The sequence below is a fragment of the Actinia tenebrosa genome, unplaced genomic scaffold (genome assembly GCF_029948245.1).
Source record: "Actinia tenebrosa isolate PJP-AT-01 unplaced genomic scaffold, QUT_ActTen_1.0 PGA_scaffold17__23_contigs__length_9995812, whole genome shotgun sequence".
In the NCBI taxonomy this organism is placed as follows: domain Eukaryota; kingdom Metazoa; phylum Cnidaria; class Anthozoa; order Actiniaria; family Actiniidae; genus Actinia; species Actinia tenebrosa.
Window position 1 is genome coordinate 1,383,199 of NW_028292577.1, and position 18,513 is coordinate 1,401,711.

Here is an 18,513-nt window from a genome sequence, read left to right on the forward strand (position 1 = left end):
CCGGTTCGCTCACAGCAGGCCGGGGAAGGCTGTCACAGGACTCATGTATTTTTAATTTCGCCAAGAGATTTAAAAAAACTATGATGTTATTCATGCCATGAGTAGAATCGAGCTAGATACCAGACGTTCTTTGAAGTAACTCACTCGTGTATTCCACATGCACAAGAAAGGGAGTTTTGGCGGCAGATAAAAAGGTATGTTTGCATGTAGCATCGATCGGCCTTGCACAATTTAGGCGGATTTTCATGGGGATCAAATATATGCAAAATATATTCCTGGCTTACCATATGATTTTTTTGTGAATCTCACGAATAAGAAAACAATTGCTTTTCAGTGCACAGTACAGTTTTTCCAACGCCTCACATAAAATCATTTCGCTCTATAAACTAACTGTAATCAATATTTTAAGATACTGCAAATTTTAACTTAACTTAGCGGCACATATTACATATTTTCTCACTGCGTTTTGAGTGCTTCGTCATCGTTGCCAAGCCTCTCAAGTATGTTAAGGCCTGTTTTTAGCCTGGATTTCACGAAACACATTTTTATTTCTCGTTGCCACAAAACTCATCGGATTTTGATAAAAATTGGTACATTGATAGATCTCGGGTTGGTGGTGAACCTTAAATCATAATTTGGACTTAAGAGTGATCACGTCACTAACTTCGATGTATAAGGGATTTCGATTCATGTTTCTTTTGAAAATGCGGTCGCGAGTTTAAATCGTGAAACAAACTTATGCACTACTGAACTAGACTTTACTTTAAGGCATTTAAAAACTTTTCGTTCGGGAAACTTGGTTTAACTATAGTTTTCGCTTAAGACCCATTAATATCTCCCTTCTTGGAAATAGTTCAAGTTTTCCAAACGTGAAGTTGTTTGTCATCCACTACTTGTCAACTTTCCGTATTTAATTGTTCCTTGTAGCTTAAAATCGCGACCGCATAAATTTAGGTGCTTTTATTTCTATCATGACGTCACATATCACGTGACCTCATAAAAATTAGCACCACGGAATTGATATCAACATTCACTATCATGATTTTTATTGAAAACTATTGAATATATTCAAAGTACGAAGCCTTTTTATACGGTGGCCCGTATCAGTTTTTTGATTTACTTTTAGATTGTCAAAGAAATGCACAATGCTGAATTAGGTTTCACAATCAAATAAAGGTTTGACAGACACCTCAAGGAGTTGGATTTCCTAGTAACAAATAGCGTTCTCACATTTCGTGTTATAACTTCACATTTTCACAGTTCGTGTAGAACTTCACATTTCGAGTTATAACTTCACATTTCGGGTTAGAACTTTACATTTCGTGTTAGAACTTCACATTTCGTGTTAGAACTTCACATTTTGACTTAGTTATAACTCAACGAATCGTGTTATAACTCAGCATTCCGTGTAACCTTAAAAGTATGTATAATTATTAACTACATCACAGGGAGCCCGGCTTGGTGATGCTAAATCGGTAAACATCACGTTTCATATGTTGATGACATTACATAATAATCGTAACTCAATACACTCATATACAAACGGTCACTACGTAATAGAACACCAGTGTTTGTAACGCGTAACTTAATATCATGATAAATGCATATTCAAATACGTAACGCACGCGTTAAGAAGAGAGAAAGGCTAGGTTAATCATAAACATGTCCCATCAACTGCTGGCGCACATAACTTTAAACCAAGCTTGCCGAAATTGCCGAAAATATCATGAGAACTGCTCACAAGTTATGAAATCAACGCTCCCTCGTTTGATTTAATCTATACTTATTCGTTTGATCCAGGTTTAAGAGCCCCAACTCTAAGACAAGACTACAAAATCGAGGTTTTAAAAGGGCTACCATAGTTTGTTTCAGCCCTTCTCTCCTTTCTCTCTTCTTACGGGGCGTCTAACACTATTGCATTACAAGTTCTATTACGTAGTGACCGTTTGTATATGGGTGTATTGAGTTACGATTATTATGTAATGTCATCAACATATGAAACGTGATAGTTTTACCAATTTAGTGTCACCAAGCCGGGCTCCCTGTGACTACATCTGTTTAATGATTTTAAGTCAATTCAGACTCATTATATCCATTGGGAATCACCTGTCCTTTAATTGCAAATTGCAGATTCCACTTGTTTCCGCTTAAGAGAGCAAATCATTTGCAGAAGTCAACTGTAATTTAAAGGATGTGCATCTTGAACGGCCAAGCCTGAGAAAATAAGTCTGTGGCCTTAAAAAACTTAGGTATGAATCCAATGCGAAACTGGTGCGGTATTGATAATTCAAATTTAACTTTTAAATATTTAATGTGCAAAAGCGTTGCTATGTACTGAGATAAAACTACGTATATCAGTAATCGGAGAGTCCATTATGCTGGACTTACGCCCTCGAACGAAGTTTAATTGAAGCTTTGCTCGCCTTGAACACATGAACAGGGTCTGTCTTTTGGTCGAGTGTCGAGTGTCGAGGGTAGTATGTCGAGGTCGAGGGTACTAAGTCGAGGGTAGGAAAGTGCTATGTCGAGGGTATCATTTTACACAAGATTCACTGTAACCACAATTATTTGACGCATGTGTATATTGCATGGTAGTGCTAATGATTGCAAACACTGCGGGCAATTTTGAAAAGGCACAGCATCTTAAGCTGCGTCACCGCTGTATATACGAGGGTGGTGATTAGCGATGACAAGTTGTTTTATTTTAAGCAGACAACGTAACGTTTGTTTAGGAGTAAATTATCGGAACAAGAAAACTTAATTAGTTAATAAGAGAAAACCCATTAGTGGCTTAATGAACGCTAGAGAGTCTGCGAGAAGACATCTAGATTGCAGAGCCGAAAAGAGAGGAAAGAACACGAGAACATAAGAATAGAAAACAACAAGATGATGTTGTTAATTGAAAAAGAGCCATCTTCGGGAAACAATGTGTCAACAATAACGTAACTTCAGTAAAAACTGAAATGACTAGTAACATTTCTTTTAGAAAGAACGTTTTTTTAAAAAATTAAGCTAGACTTAAGCTTATAAGTCAACAAATTATTTCGCATCCCCCCCCCCTAAAAAAAACACTAAACAGGCCGAGTCTGTTTAAAGATCTTACTTACATTTTTAAAGCAATTCCAATTCTGTTGTCTGTTGATAACAAAAGTTCAACTGACAAATTTCAATTTGCTTTTAAAGCTTTTAGCTAGCCTTAATACTAATGTGTTTTAAATTTAGGGCAGAAATTTTCTTCATTAACAATGAACTAAGACATTTTATGTAAGTCTGAATGGCGTTCGTAAGCAATTCTTGAAGCTCTGTAAGTTTTTGAGAAAAGTGACCTAAAATGCATTGTAATTTTCTCGAAAATGTCCGTTAAAATAGAGTGTTATGTAGTTCGCTTAATGTAGAACACATAATGTGAGTTTTCTGCCGTGTTTTACAGTCTAAAATAGAAAGAAATGATAAAGAATGAAAACACTTACTGTGTTCCTTGGACGCAATCTTGAATTTACCCAAAATGCATTTCGGTATCGATGTTTTTATATTGTCCTTATTTTTATTTTTTTATGCACTCAGATTACATCCATTTCCTTATTTAAATTACTATACTGATTTTATTATAGTTGTGGCAATATTTTGTGTACAATTAAATGGGACAAGAGGATCAGGAAGTACTTTTTATAATTAATTTTATTCCAGCCTCGTTTTCATGCCAATCATTGATTTTGTAAGAAATTGAGCTTTTTAAAAAATACCATAAAGCTACTCTTTTAGAATTGCTATAACCTGAAATTTGAAACGTCTATAGATGATGTTTGAATTGATATACTCTCAATTTGTCCCTCTTTGTGGTACCGAAATCTGACTAGGCCCATGGACTATTTGGAATGGTTGACCAAAATGCTTGCGAAAGGAGAAAAATAGGCATAAAGGATATTTTTTTCAGGCCCCGTCCTTAGGCCCCGTCCACACTATGCCGGATAAATTTGAATCCGAATTTTTTTATATTTTATTATTATCATTATTATTATTATTATTATTATTATTATTATTATTATTATTATTATTATTTACAATTAAGAAGGGTAACACTATGTGTTACCCTCTAGATATTTACAAGCATTTGTTATTTTTTATTTATCTATTTATTTATTTATTCGGTTAGGCCTACCGTCCACACTAGTCCGGGCGAATCCGGCACAATTCTTCACCAAATACGAATTTTTTTTTCGAATACGGTCTCCAGAGTGGAACAATTTGAAAAACACCGGTTAGTAATTAGTTACTAGCTATCCACTTCATGGGTATCTTATTTGCACTCTACTATAAGGACTGAAAGACAAAGGCATTAGTTAATTAGCATATTTACCTAGATAAATGATATTAGTATTTTGTTAAGAAGATATAACTAGCTAAAAACTAGTGTGAGCTGCGTCGGTGTTTCTAATGAAACAGTAATGATGAAAAGGTAAATTATACACCGTGAAAAGATGAATAAACTTACTGACGTTTCGGACGCTAGTCCTTCGTCGGAGTAAGAGAGAAAGAAGTGGTAGAAAGGAGTGTATATATGATAGAATAAGACAAAAGAAACCAATGAGAGCAAGGTAGGCAAGGAAACAAAAACAACAACAAACAATCAAAAGACAAAAGAAAAGGTTAGTTGAAAGTAAAGCGTTCATTAATCCCGTTGGGACTAAGAGTGCCCAATAGGTGAATAAGCCGCATTTCTTTGGTCTTGCGACAATCATTGTTGCCGTTAATCAAAGAAAGACCGAAAACAATAAAGTCAGAAAGAGAATGGTTAGCTAGATTAAAATGGCGGGAAACTGGTTTGGTAGGATCGTTATTGCGAATATCATAAAGATGATTGCAAATGCGATCACCAAGACGGCGGCCAGTCTCGCTCACATACAAAAGATTACAGCGGGTACATTTAATACAATATACAACACTAGAAGTGGTACAAACAAAATGGTCAGTGATTTTAACAGTGGATTTAGGACCGACAACAGAAGTGTGAGAGGCTATGTGAGGACAAGTATAACAACGTTTACGAGAACAGCGAAAAGTACCAGGTTCTTTGTTAGAGGGAAGAACTCCCTTGACCAAGAAAGAACGAAGATTACGATCACGTTTATAAGAAAAAAGAGGGCGGTTGTTGAAAATAGCAGAAGTGCGAGTATCAGAGTCAAGCGATTGAATAAAGTTTTGACGTTTCATCGACCAATCACAACAAAGAAATGTCAAAGGTCAAGTAGTTAAGAATAATTTTGATTGGTGTTCATATAAAGATTCCAAATACGTGTCCTGATTGGACTTCAAGTCTGAGATAGATTCGATCCTAGCAGTTAGAATATAAAGTTAGACTGAATGCTCCGTACTTAGTTCACAAATACATCATGGCAGATAACAACGTACCAAAAACGCCACCACTTGAGAAGAAGGCAAGCGTTAAAGAAGCTGGAGAGTCTAGTTGTGAGCTATCACACAAACTTGAGAGGGATTTGAGTTTTGCTCCACACCTCGTAAGGCAAAACGCCTTACGAGGCGACGCACCACGTGAGTTTATGCGGAGTAAAAACGACTAATTTTTTTTAAAAACAAACAACGGCTCTTTTAGGAGCCACCAAATGAGTAATTGTCATGACTCATATGCTATATATGCTATCGATTCATATCGCTCATTCAAGAAAGTAGAAGATCGGCAGCTCCATAAAGGCTAACTGCATATTAAGCGTCTCCTTGACTTTTAATTTATAAAAGAAAAGCTTCGGAATCGAGAACAGGAATAAAAATTTACCGGTAACAAGAAGTACGCGAAACTTTCTGTTTATAAAGGTTTTACTCAAACAGTTTTTCATTTTCATTAAACGGTTTTTGATAGAAAAATTTTTTTTTATGAACGACAAGAGAAAACAGAGTTTTCTGTCTTTGGCCGCCAGATTTAGCCGATTAGTTTACCCGGCTTTAGGTTTTAAATCCTTCCTTTAAACAAGCATATGAGTTACTGTATTGAGTTTATTTGTCGGTTAGCTTGCAAAAGAGCCGTAAGCTTCAATTTATAAACTAAATTCCTATGCTGGTCAAAAAAGTTTGGTAAGAAGAATAGATATTAGTTTGTTTACATGCGTGGAGGTCACTTGTCAAACACGGATTATAAAGACAATAGAGGAGGTTTTTGTAAGTCTCACACTTCGTTCGAGGGATACGCTTCGCAGCTTCCCGCTCCCCGCTTTGCTCTAATGCATTCACCAATCAGAACTTGAGGAATTCTATTATTATTCAAATTTATGCCCACCCATTGAAATGTACTTGAGAATCTGAACTGTAAGTGCATGTCCCTAAAGCAATAGGCATTCTGTGCCATGGTCCGAAACGTCAGTAAGTTTTTTCATCTTTTTACGGTGTATAATTTGCCTTTTCATCATTAGTATTTTGTTATTGCGTAAACAATTCAAATGCTTGATCAGGAAGTTGTGGAGAATTTTTTTTGATTTTTAATGTTAAAACTTCAGCAAATTTGAACATATAACGTGCTTGTTGAAAAAGCCAGGTTTTGACCCTTTGCTCGAACTGTGATATTGAAACAGAGGATCTAATATTCTGTGGTAGATTGTTCCATAGTTCACGAGTCACATAAGTAGCAAGGAGTCTGATTATGTAAGACCTTGAAAGTGAGTAGTAGCCGATCTTAAAGACAATACGCTGTTCTACAGGTAGCCAGTGCAGGTCATATAAGATGGGAGTAATATGATCTTGTTTTCTTGAAAAGGTAATAAGTCGAGCAGCTGCGTTTCGTACATGTTGCAATTTTTGGAGAGAAGTATTTGGAAGACCATTAAGTAAGCAATTACAGAAGTCAAGTTTTGAAGATACGAGGGCATGGACAAGAGTTTCATATGCATTACGACTCGAGTATTTCTAATTTTTCAAATATCATGAATTTGAAAAATGCAGGTCTTACATACAGAAAGTATCTGATCTTCCAATGACAAATATCAAAGGTGATACCAATGTTCCGAGCAGATGTAGATCGAGTAATAGCAGAGTTCGAAATTTCAAGAGATGCAATGGGTGGTAGAGGACGACGAGGTTTTGATAAAACAAGAATTTCACTTTTGTCCTTATTTAGTTTCAACTTGTTGCAAGTCATCCATCTATCAATTTCTGAAACACAGGTCTCAATTTGTTGTTTCGCTGTATTGAGCTCAATTGAGGAAGATGTAGAAAATGCGAAATAGATTTGTGCGTCATCAGCATATAGATGAAAGTTGATGTTGCACTTCCGCAAAATATCACCAATCGGTGCAGTGTATAAAAGAAATAATATGAATAAATTGAAGTCACTACAACTCTGACCAATTAGGAATCGCATGCTAAAAATAGCTCAGCCTTGCGCGCAGAGCGAAAAATAGATTTTCAAAACACTTTTATGGTTACAGACCCATGTATGGGAGATGTGCTCTCTTACTTCATATTCTATTGACTAGTAGTAATAGAAGTAGTAGAGTGAAGGCATTCAACATGTGAAAGAAAAAATACTAGTCAATGTGTCATAGTCAAATAGACACAAAAGAAAACAATGGAATTAGGGTCTACTAAAGTGTATTAGTCTAATATCTATTTCACGGGTTAAATGCCTTCACTCTAGTAGCGGTAGCGGTAGGGGTAGGGGTAGGGGTAGGGGTAGGGGTAGGGGTAGGGGTAGGGGTAGGGGTAGGGGTAGGGGTAGGGGTAGGGGTAGTGGTAGTGGTAGAAGATGACATTTTACAATGTTTCCAAATTCCTTTCAGATTGATTCGGCTAATACCGTTTGATACCCCGAGGTTGATGTTTTTTACCATAATGCTAGCGTCCTACGTCATCATTTTGTTGTTGTTTCCATGGATACAAGTACTAGCACAGACTTGCCTTTCAACATACTCCCAAACAAGTATGAAGCTTCAAGGTCATGTTATCAAAACCTACTCTGCCCTGCACACAAGCAATCAGTGTATTGATAAATGTGCATTGCATGCAGATTGTCACAGCATCAACTACTGCCAAAATCAAGGGATCTGTGAGGTGAATAACGCTAATCACTTGACTAACCCTGAAAGTCTTGTTTACTCCGCTGGTTTTCAATACTTGAACTACTTTTTACGAGCTGTGTCGAGGTGCAGTAATAAACTGTGCAGCTACCCTCTTGAGTGTTCGATGGTCAACACAAAAGACTACAAGTGCATATCATGTAAAGGTATATACATAAACACGCATGCAATCACAGTGCAATCACATGTATGGTTTTTAATAAGTAGTGGCTTCCACACTGATCATAAGGATGATCTGTAGACATCAATCGGCAATTCAACAGACAAATAACTACCATGAATAGAACAACGGCATGTTAAAATAAGTAAAATGGTCAAGTTTGAAGGAAATCAGTTCAAAAATCGCGAAGATATAATTTTTGAAATGTGTAAATTTTCCATGAAAACATTAGTAGACCTACAAACCTTAGGACTAACTTGTACAATTGTCTTACTTAGTTAAAGATATGGTATGTAATCTATATACCGACAAAAGGTATTCCTATATCAGTGGCGGATCCAGGATTTTTTCAAAGGGGGGTTGTAGCATTGATTGAGGTGGTGGAGAGATATAGCAGACCAAAGGGTTAGGGAGACGATCATTTGCTGCAGGCGAGCATGATTGTTTCAGGTCCCACACACGGCGTATAGAAAAAAAAAGCGAGTGTGATGTGTCCAGCACCCCTGTTGTCATCAAAAAATAAATAAAATAAAATAAATCACGATGACTCTCTTAGGGGGGGTTGCAACCCCCAAAACCCACCCCTAGATCCGCCACTGTATATTCAAAAGTTTTGAACCGCTTATTTCCTTCAAAATTCACGTTTTATTAATTTTACTATGATCTTTCCAACTACTTAAATATTCTTGTGTCCTGCAAATTTTGGATATTCTTTGAATTGGACCCTTCTCAAAAATATCTTGGATCCAAGGCTACATTGGCAGATAAAGCATTTCAAAAAGGGGAGTTCCAAAATGGCTGCCACGCAGAAAAAGCTGGTAAGATTGGCTTCACAAAAGGGGGGTTCCAATTTCATTCTACTGAAGATAAAGAACATGATTGGCTTCACAATGTACAAGGTGTCATAAAAGAAGGGTTCCATGGAACCCACGGAACCACCTCTGGATCCGCCACTGGGCTAAGACGTAAATACATAGAAATCACGCTTCTTGGTGGAGTTTGTGGCATTTCTTTTGCATTGCAATGTTAGCCTCGCATCCAAAACAATATTAAGAAGGGTCTATTACATGATAAAAGCTCATTAACGCTGATAGCTTGCAGTCATCAATTTTCAATTATTAAGAGACATGTTATATACCCAAATGCCAACATTTTTCTCTCTCTTTTCTCATTGGCCAAGAGGTTACCACGCATGTGCTCTTATCGAGCCAAGAGCTCTTTTATCATGGCTGCGTGTCATCCAGCTTTATAGATTTACGAATAGTTTTTAGCGAAATAATAATTCTCGTTTCATAAAATACTAGTTTTACCTGCAAGTTAGTGGCTGCGAAGAAATGTGTAATCCAACTTTCCCTGTTTAGGTGAATAAGAACTTGTAAGTGTGTTTATCGGAAAAAGGAATAGAAAATTTGATACCTTTTATCTTGCAAGTTGACTTTTGACAAGTTGGTTTTATTATTAAATTGTCTATTTTCCCAGGAAATGCTAAAGTTTTAAAGTTTCCAAGCAAAACAGTCACCGATTACGTTATGTACGAGAACCCATTCATCCAGCTGACAGCGTTCACCCTCAGCATGTGGGTACAAGTCAATACAAGTACTATCTTTCACGCAGCCTTCTCCTACTCCACTACTCGTCAGAGTAACGGACTGTCGATGGAAGTCAGAAGTACTGAAATAAGAATATTACTTGATAATGAGATTCGGTAGGTTGGATTAATACGGGAAGGGGGGATGGGGGATAGGGCTGTAGTAGCGGTGCTTCAAATACAGGGATGTACCGCTTGGATCCAAGCACCCTTTCTAAGACGAGAATATTTTGAAAAAACATACCTGTTCAAGAATTAAACAGCACTGTGAATTTTAACTCTATCAATCGAAGACCTAAGAGAATGTAGTGTTACAAACTATTTGGTGGCGAAAAAAAAATCCGTTTTTCCAAAAATTGAATTAGTACCTAATTTATGGAGCCAGTATGGCTATCAAACCTGTTGCTGTCAGTCCATGATCAAATTGGATTTTAGAAGTTACTTTTTGCGGAGGAAGAAGCTATCTGAGCAACACCTCAGTATTAGTATTATTGATAGTGGTAGAAGTATGCATAGAACAACTATGTCTCTAATTAATGATAGGCAGCCTGTTTCCGCGCCTGTTTTGTCCTTTTCCATCTTAAGGTCGGTCAGGTTAGTTTTCTAAGACCCCGAGGCAGCAATTGGACAAGTTCGGAACAGTTTTATAACGAAACGACAAGGAAAATCGTGTTTATCAAGATTCATCGTCGTTCATCTTTGTAAATTCTGCAACGGAAATTTGCACATGGAACAAACAACTCTCATTAACAGAGAAGATCCTTTTGTTGTACTCTACACAGAATGTTGTATTATTTGCAAGATATGTGTACTCAGATCAATACAAAGGAAAGTCGTGGCCCATATTCCTCAGATTGTCGTGCATCAAGAGACACAAGCGTCCGATCCTTGTGCATATTATTCCAACGCTAAAGCCTCATTCCATGTGCCGCTAAATGGTGGTTTGGTCTTTAAACTTAATCCGGGTCCTGTAAGACTAGTGGACAATGGTTCTTGCATTAACAGCTCCAGAAAATCGAATTGCAGCACCAGGATGACTCTTTCTATGCACAACAAAGGAAACCCATACAGGAACACTAATAACTTGGTTACCTTGCGTCCTTCTCGTGGAATGGGCATCAGCCTGCATAAGCAGGTGTTGTTATGTAATCTCAATGCTTGAGTTTTCCAAGTGGCTTGTCATATCGTCACCACATAACATGCGGCTCATTATTATCTACAGACCGCCGTACTCAGAAGAACATCGTGTCCCCACAAGTGTATTTCTCTCTGAGTTCCCTGAATGTCTGGAGGCTCTGTTGCTATGCAAGGAGCAATTGCTTATAACAGGTGATTTTAACATCCACGTTGATGATCCTCAAGTTTCTGGTGCAAGGAAATTCTTGGCCATCATGGCCACACGCTGGACCTTATTATAATACGTATATCTGAGAGCCTGGTCGCTAGCACGCCTGTTGTGGATCAGTTCATATCTGATCATGCAGATGTGTTTTGCTGGCTTGCGCCACCTAGACCTGCTCTCTCCGTGAAGACTGCTAGCTTCAGGAAAATCAAGTCAATCGATATGGAGCAATTGAAGAAAGACCTCCAGTCTACTGTGCTCTACGCATTGGAAGAACCAGTTACTGCTGATAAATTAGAGGCAAACGGAAAGGCGTATAACACCACAATTTCAGTTTTGCTTGATAAGCATGCTCCACTTAGGACCCGTACTATGGTCAGTAGGGCTTTAGTCTCCTGGTATAGTGATGACATTGATAATGCCAAGCGCTCGCGTAAGGAAGGATGAAAGGAAGTGGAGAAAAACACGGTCGCCCGCAGATTTTGCTGACTACAAGCAAGGCAAGACTTCTACTCTAAATTCATAGAGGATTACAGGACTGATGAGAGAAACTCTTCGGCGCTGCCAAAAAGCTCCTTGGTACTCAGGATGTGCTGCGCTTTTCTAATCGATTATCTTGAAAAGATTGTGTTGGCAAATGACATTAACATTTTTTTTTGTTCGCAAGAGTAGAACACATTCGTAGAGACTCTTCCGACCGCAAGCTAGTGTCACCAGACATGCTACAGATATCACATATCGAACACTGAGCTATTTTGACGCCCTGAGCGAGCGCAATGTGACCGATCTTATTATGAATACTGTCAAAACCTCATGCGCAGTGGATCCATTGCCGACTAATCTGGTCTGTGAATCATTAGATGTTTTACTGCCGGTGATCAGGAATATGGTAAATGCATCTCTGTTCACTGCACATTTCCCTGGCCAATGGAAGAAAGCGATTGTGAACCTTTTACTGAAAAGGGCGCCAAGGATACTACTTACAAGACCCTGCGTCCAGTTAGTAATCTACAATTCGTCTCCAAGATTACTGAAAGAGCAGTATTTGATCAGGTGCCCCATGCTATACTGCAGCCAATGAAGTGTTTCCTGTATTGCAGTCTGCATATAGGAAATCACACAGTACGGAGACGGCGCTGCTGAAAATAGTGAATGACATCTTACTTGACATAAATCACCGCCTAGAGACGTCGTTTGGTGTCACTGGAGATGCACTCAAATGGTTTGCCTCTTACTTGTCAGATTGCTCTCAGTGTGTTGTGGTTGATGGGGAAATGTCAAACAGATCTTATCTATCATTTGGAGTTCCCCAGAGGTCATGTGTAGGACCGTTATTCTTTTCTGTGTGTGCGAGTAAGCTGTTTGAAGTCATCAAGACCTATCTTCCAAATATTCACGCATACGCAGATACTCAACTCTACTTATCATTCAAGCCAGACAGTTCCGTGGGTGAGACCGAGGCAAGATCTGCTATGGAACGGTGTATTAGGGCTGTCAGGGCGTGGATGGTCGTAGATAAGTTGAAACTGAATGAAGATAAGTCTGAGTTCATGCTCATTGGAACTCGCCAGCAACTTAGTAAAGTTAGAGCTGATAGTCTCTTAATTGGTGACACTCCTATACTATCAGTTACTGAAGCTAGGAATCTAGGTGTCTGGTTTGATTCTAATCTCCAATTTCAAAATCATATAAACAAGACGTGTCAGTTAGCTTTCTATTCACTATATAATATTACGAGTATTAGCAAATACTTGACTCTCGAAGCTGCAAAGACATTAGTGCAGGCTTTAGCTATAAGTCGCATTGATTATTGCAACGCTATATCATATGGTCTGCCAGCTATTCATATTCATAAATTGCAACGCGTTCAAAATGCAGCCGCTAGGTTACTGACAAACACACCGCGCGCTATGCTCACATTACATGTACTCCTGTCATGATAGAACTTCATTGGCTACCTGTTAAATTTAGTATTATATTTAAGATAAATCTAATAACTTTTAAAGTTTTACACGGTGTAGCACCAGTCTATCTTATCTTTCAAAGAACATTCCAGATATGATTTAGGATCTAATAGCAATAACCGCTCTCGCTCGTCTTACATTAAAGTCCGCCAAAACCACTGGAGACAGAGCCTTTTCAGTGGCTGCCCCAGTTTTATGGAACGCTTTGCCTCCATGAAGCCTTAGGGCTGAGGACAAGATTACTAGATTTAAAAAAGAATTGAAAATATATCTTTTTAAGAGGCTGTCTCTGTAAGAACCTCATAACCATTTTGGGTGAAAAAACAGATTTCTTTCAAACTTTGTGTGTGAGTGTGCCCTTCCAAGGTTATTTCCAAAACACATTTTGTTTTGTGTCTCGGCGCTTTTTTGCAAAGTTTCAGGGGGAGGTCCCCTTGGGGGCCAAATTAGTGATTTTGACTACTTCTCATTCATGAAATTTGGGCGATGTTTAAAAATTCGTAATTCCATAACAAATCATCACAACACTAAATCCTTCCATATTATAGTAGACATATATCTTATGCAAAGATGAGTAGCCTTAAAGTTAAATATGAACTTATTTATATCTAGATATTTTAATTTTACCGACCATCGATAATCGACTTTGGCCAGTTGGCTAAAATATTGCTTAGGAAAAAAAATCAAAACTCAAAAGTTAGACTTCGTAGGACTATAATATTTGAGTACTGAAGAGATAATAGGTAGTTCTTACAGAAATTAAAATAATATTTTGCGGCCAGCAGGTTTTGAGAAGTGAACAGGTCGACAAACTTTCAGTATTTTTGAGATTTAATGTATTGCGTCAAAAAGGTGCAAATAGTTTTGAATGCGATTTATCTTTAAATGTTTATAAATTCACTGTTTAAAGTGGCCTAATATATTTCAAAAACATTTTAACCACACAAATTGTAAAAAAACGGTTTTAGAAAACAGTATCGGAATCGAAAGACTGATATCACAACATGCCTTAACTGTAAGGTAAAATGCTGTATACTGTCATAAAATACAACGATAAGTTCACTCGAAATAAATAATTGTAAATTATTTGCACGATGCACAAACATCAATCGATGAACAAATCACAAGATTATTTGTTCATATTTTGCCTACAACCAAAAAGAAATCCAAATAATCCAGATAAACATGCCTTTGAAAACGAGTCATCATCTGCAGTTCGATACAACTGTCATGTTGATACATTTAGGCCCAGAAGTATCCACTTTTAGTCTTCAATTTCGTCCTCAGAGAAGTCTTTGAATATAGTAACATACTAAAACATTATTCTTGTAACTTTATCGAGGATAATAGTTTAAAAAAACTGCCTCGTTATTTTCCTGAGTTCATCTTGTAGTTACTCTTTTCTAGTAATCTAGTAGTGAAAGCCGCTGACCAGCAAAATAGATTCAGCTGTCAAACCAATGCGGAAGAGTAAAAGTTTGAATATGTTGAGTTTGTTTTCATGCGGATAGAAATTTTGGAGAGTCTAGAGGGAAGGTAAATATTGTAAAACTACTGGAATGGACAGATGATATTCAAGGTCATATTCTAATGAAGAAATAGAAAACGCGCGCGCGTGCTGTGTGCTGTCATAAAGCACGCGGGGGTTGGCAGAACACGAGAGAAGTGTTAGGAGAAGCACGACGCGTAGCGGAGTGCTTCTGGACACTTCTCGAGTGTTCTGCCAATCACCAAGTGCTTTATTGACTGCAAACAGCACAACAAGCAAGTTTTTTATTTCTTTTATAAAAAACAAATTACAATAATAGACAGGAATGACGCAACGGAAAGTGCGCGCGCGTGCAATATGCTCTCATAAAGCACGCGCTCCAAACCAATCAGAACGCGACATTCATAACAGTTATTTTATAAATTACCATCTTTCACGAGAAGACTTGACATACTACTCTTCCCAGTAGGCCAAGGTAGTTGTGATTTTTTAATCGCCTTCGTAGCGTCGGTTATGTTATCCGCAAGTACATTTCAAATCGACCACGTGATGCCAATGTTGTACCACGAGGACAAGTTTTTTACACCACGTGATTGAAACTTGACTGAATTTTGATCACGTGGTGTAAAAAACTTGTCCACGTGGTACAACATTGGCATCACGTGGTGGATTTGAAATTTAACTTCTGGATAACATATCAGACGCTACGAAGGCGATTAAAAAATCACAACTGCCTCGGTCTACCAGGAAGAGTAGTAGTGTCAACTTATCTTGGCCAGGTCAGGAAAATTTTAAGTTAATAATAATGATGTCTCTGGTTGATAGATCTGTCCAAAACATAAATATAGTATTGGGCAGTTCTGGCTTCGAGATAAAAATAAATAAACAAAGAATGGGCTTCCTGTGGTCCACGTGTGACCTGTGCTCTATAAAACAGCAAAACAGATTCAACTGTCAAACCAGTACGGAACAGTAAAAGTTTTAATATGGCGAGCGTTTGTTTTTATGCTGATAAAAATTGTGGAGAGTTTAGAGGGAAGGTAAATTTTGTAAAACTACGGGAATGTACAGATGATATTCAAGGTCATCTTCTAAAGTACCATCTTTCACGAGAAGACTTGACAGAGTATTAACTTATCTTGGCCAGGTCAGGAAAATTTTAAGTTAATGACAATAATGTCACTGGTTGGTGGATCTGTCCAAAACATAGACATGGTATTGGGCAGTTCTGGCTTCGAGATAAAAATAAATAAACAAGGAAATACTAGGAAATACAAGGAAATACTATATGATTCCTCTTCTCAGAGCCTGTGTTTCCAGGCCAGAATTAATACATAGCCTCTGGCTACGAGATTGCTGTCGGTAGGTCGCAGAATTATGGCAAGCGCTGCAAGCGAAAATTAAGCTTCTGAGGCCTTTGTCAACACTTTCAAATTTAAATGTTTTTAACGAATTCTTTCGATAAATGATAATTACTTCAAATATGTGCCAAGTACTCGTACTTACAGTACATTTTCCCACTTTTACTCAATAGTTCTTTTCCGCCAGTCTTTGATGGTCATTGGCATCACCTCTGTTTAACATGGACCAATGTAGATGGCAAGTACTCCATGTACATCGATGGAATATCAAAAGGTCAAGGTAACTTTAAAATAGGCCACGTCATTCCGGAGGGAGCAGTTGTTCTTGGACAAGAACAGGATTCTTTCAAGGGAGATTTCGACAGCAGCCAGGCCCTTCAAGGAAACCTAACGAGTGTCAACATGTGGGACAAGGTGCTGACAGCAGAAGAGGTATCATCCCTGGCAAACAGATGTTATACAGCTGAGGGTAATGTCATCAAGTGGACGGATTTTCACAAAAAGATAACTGGGAACTTGAAGCTGAACTGTGCTCGTTTCTGTGACAATTAAGCGTAAAGCAGTGTAAACTTTGGCCTTACGCAAAACACTAACCCCAGCCTGATTACATTTATTATCTTTGCTTTATTTATAAAGAAAGCTAGAATTATTTAAGACTCCAAAACCCTAAATAATGCACTTATACTAGTATTCAAGGTTATATAATGATCCTGTCCAAAGTTGTCAAGTGGACGATAAACTATATAATGATAGTAATGATTATCATGATCATGATCATTATCATCATCTTGACCATCATCATTATATTATTTCTTTTGTTTATGCGGGCTGATTATTTTGGCAGCTCAGTTATTTAAAGATTTGCCAATGCACTATTGTATGCATAAACAGGCCGAAAGTATTCATTATTCAGTCTGGAGGAGAAAGTTCCGAGATGTCAGTGAAAGAAACTAACAAACCGGGTAAAAAATCGTGAGCTTCGAAAAGGAATGTACACCGGTGGCGACAGCCCTGGCATTGCACACGGGAGATTCTGCTTGTGTTATGTGTCTATCGTACCCATTAGTAGACTATCCTCTTTCTTCCTTTCTTTAATGAAAAAAGATAAATAGATTGCGTACCATAGAGAGTGCAAACAATTAATCCGTGAAACACTAATTACTAAATAGTACAACTTAGTGCTAGTTAAACAATAGAAAACAATGGAATTTGCATGAAATTGTGCTATTTAGTATTACTAAAGTTTCACGGTTATATTGTTTGCACTCTACCACCACATTCTATAATAATAATAATAATAATGATAATAATAATAATAATAATAATTTAATTCGTTAAAAACCCATAATTACTAGGTCTGAATGCTTTTTACAATATAAAATATAAAATATCATTAAAGTTATAGTGAAATCGATAGTAAATGAAAAAAATAATTATTAATAAATAGAAATTATAGTAAATGAAAAATTAACAATGTGCTGAGTTAATTAAGTTCAAGCCAAATGCAAAATTTCTTAAATACGTAATAGAACCTACACCTACTTGCAAGAACGTTGTCATACCAAAATAGAACGTTAGTGATTTAGTGGGATAGGAATTATATTAAAAGACAAAAGAAGATCACTGAAGCTGAACTTTTTCTTTTGTCTTTTAATGTATTCCTTTCTCACTAAATCACTAATGTTCTAATATCGTATGACAACGTTCTTGCAAGTAGGCGTACAGTTAATTCAAAAACGTTGTCGTCGACCAACTCAAGCCTACGCGACTGGACCGAAAGGAACTCAGGGTAGTAATCATTGAAGCCAACGGCGTTGACTCGATAATTTTATCTGACTAGTTATGCCTGGTTTACAGCACGAGCCTTCGTAGGCGAGCGGGAAGTGTTGAAGGAGACGTTGTTTTAATGCCTTCATATTTTCGAAATTGTGAACTGAATCATAACTACTTTGTTTTTCTTTCCCTAAACCCGAAAACTTGCATTTGATGGATTGTTTCTCGCCATTATTATCTTTACTACTAGCGGGAACAATTAATTCAGAACGAATATTTAACCGCTTCAGTGATTTTTACCCATATTCCTTTCGGTCCAGTCACATAGGCTTGATCCGGTCGACGACAACGTTTTTTGAATTGACTGTATATAAAACATAAACGAGAATTAATACTAATGGAATATTAAATGATAAAATTTATGTCGTTGATGTGTCCATTCAATTAAAATCATTATAATACTTCTTGAATAACATTATCTTAAGATTTTTCTTAATAGATTCTGAATTTTTGATATTTTTAATACGATTCGGAAAAGCGTTCCATAGTCTTGGGGCTGCAATAGAAAATGATCTCTCGCCATATGATTTAGTTCTAGCAATAGGAATCTTTAGCAAGTTCTTTGCTGACGATCGTACATGCCTTTTGGAAGTGTACGGTGTCAGAAGAGACTGTAAGTACTATGGAGCCAGGCCATTGATGGTTTTCACGGCGGCCATGTTGGAGGAACTTAACAAAAGAAGCAGCAGTAAGGG

General features: G+C 37.4%; 1 protein-coding gene across 2 annotated transcripts; it reads left to right on the plus strand.

Annotated features, from left to right (window-relative positions):
- The first annotated feature begins 5 nt into the window (after positions 1 to 5).
- On the plus strand, positions 6 to 18,187 carry LOC116308844 (C-reactive protein-like). Of its 2 annotated transcripts, XM_089032101.1 has the most exons (5): positions 6 to 194; positions 2,131 to 2,249; positions 7,785 to 8,227; positions 9,721 to 9,946; positions 16,159 to 18,187. In XM_089032101.1, exons 3-5 carry the CDS (start codon positions 7,822 to 7,824, stop codon positions 16,535 to 16,537), a joined length of 1,011 nt encoding a protein of 336 aa, XP_088888227.1. In that variant the 5' UTR covers positions 6 to 194; positions 2,131 to 2,249; positions 7,785 to 7,821; the 3' UTR covers positions 16,538 to 18,187. The 2 variants fall into 2 exon arrangements, with proteins under 2 accessions (XP_088888227.1, XP_088888226.1); XM_089032100.1 differs by lacking the exon at positions 2,131 to 2,249.
- Positions 18,188 to 18,513: the final 326 nt, after the last annotated feature.

Coding starts and splice junctions, on each gene's coding strand:
- LOC116308844 (XM_089032101.1), top strand. CDS start 7,822: ATGTTTTTTACCATAATGCTAGCGTCCTACGTCATCATTTTGTTGTTG. Junction 8,228..9,720: donor CAAGTGCATATCATGTAAAG/GTATATACATAA, acceptor CTATTTTCCCAG/GAAATGCTAAAGTTTTAAAG. Junction 9,947..16,158: donor TTACTTGATAATGAGATTCG/GTAGGTTGGATT, acceptor TTTACTCAATAG/TTCTTTTCCGCCAGTCTTTG.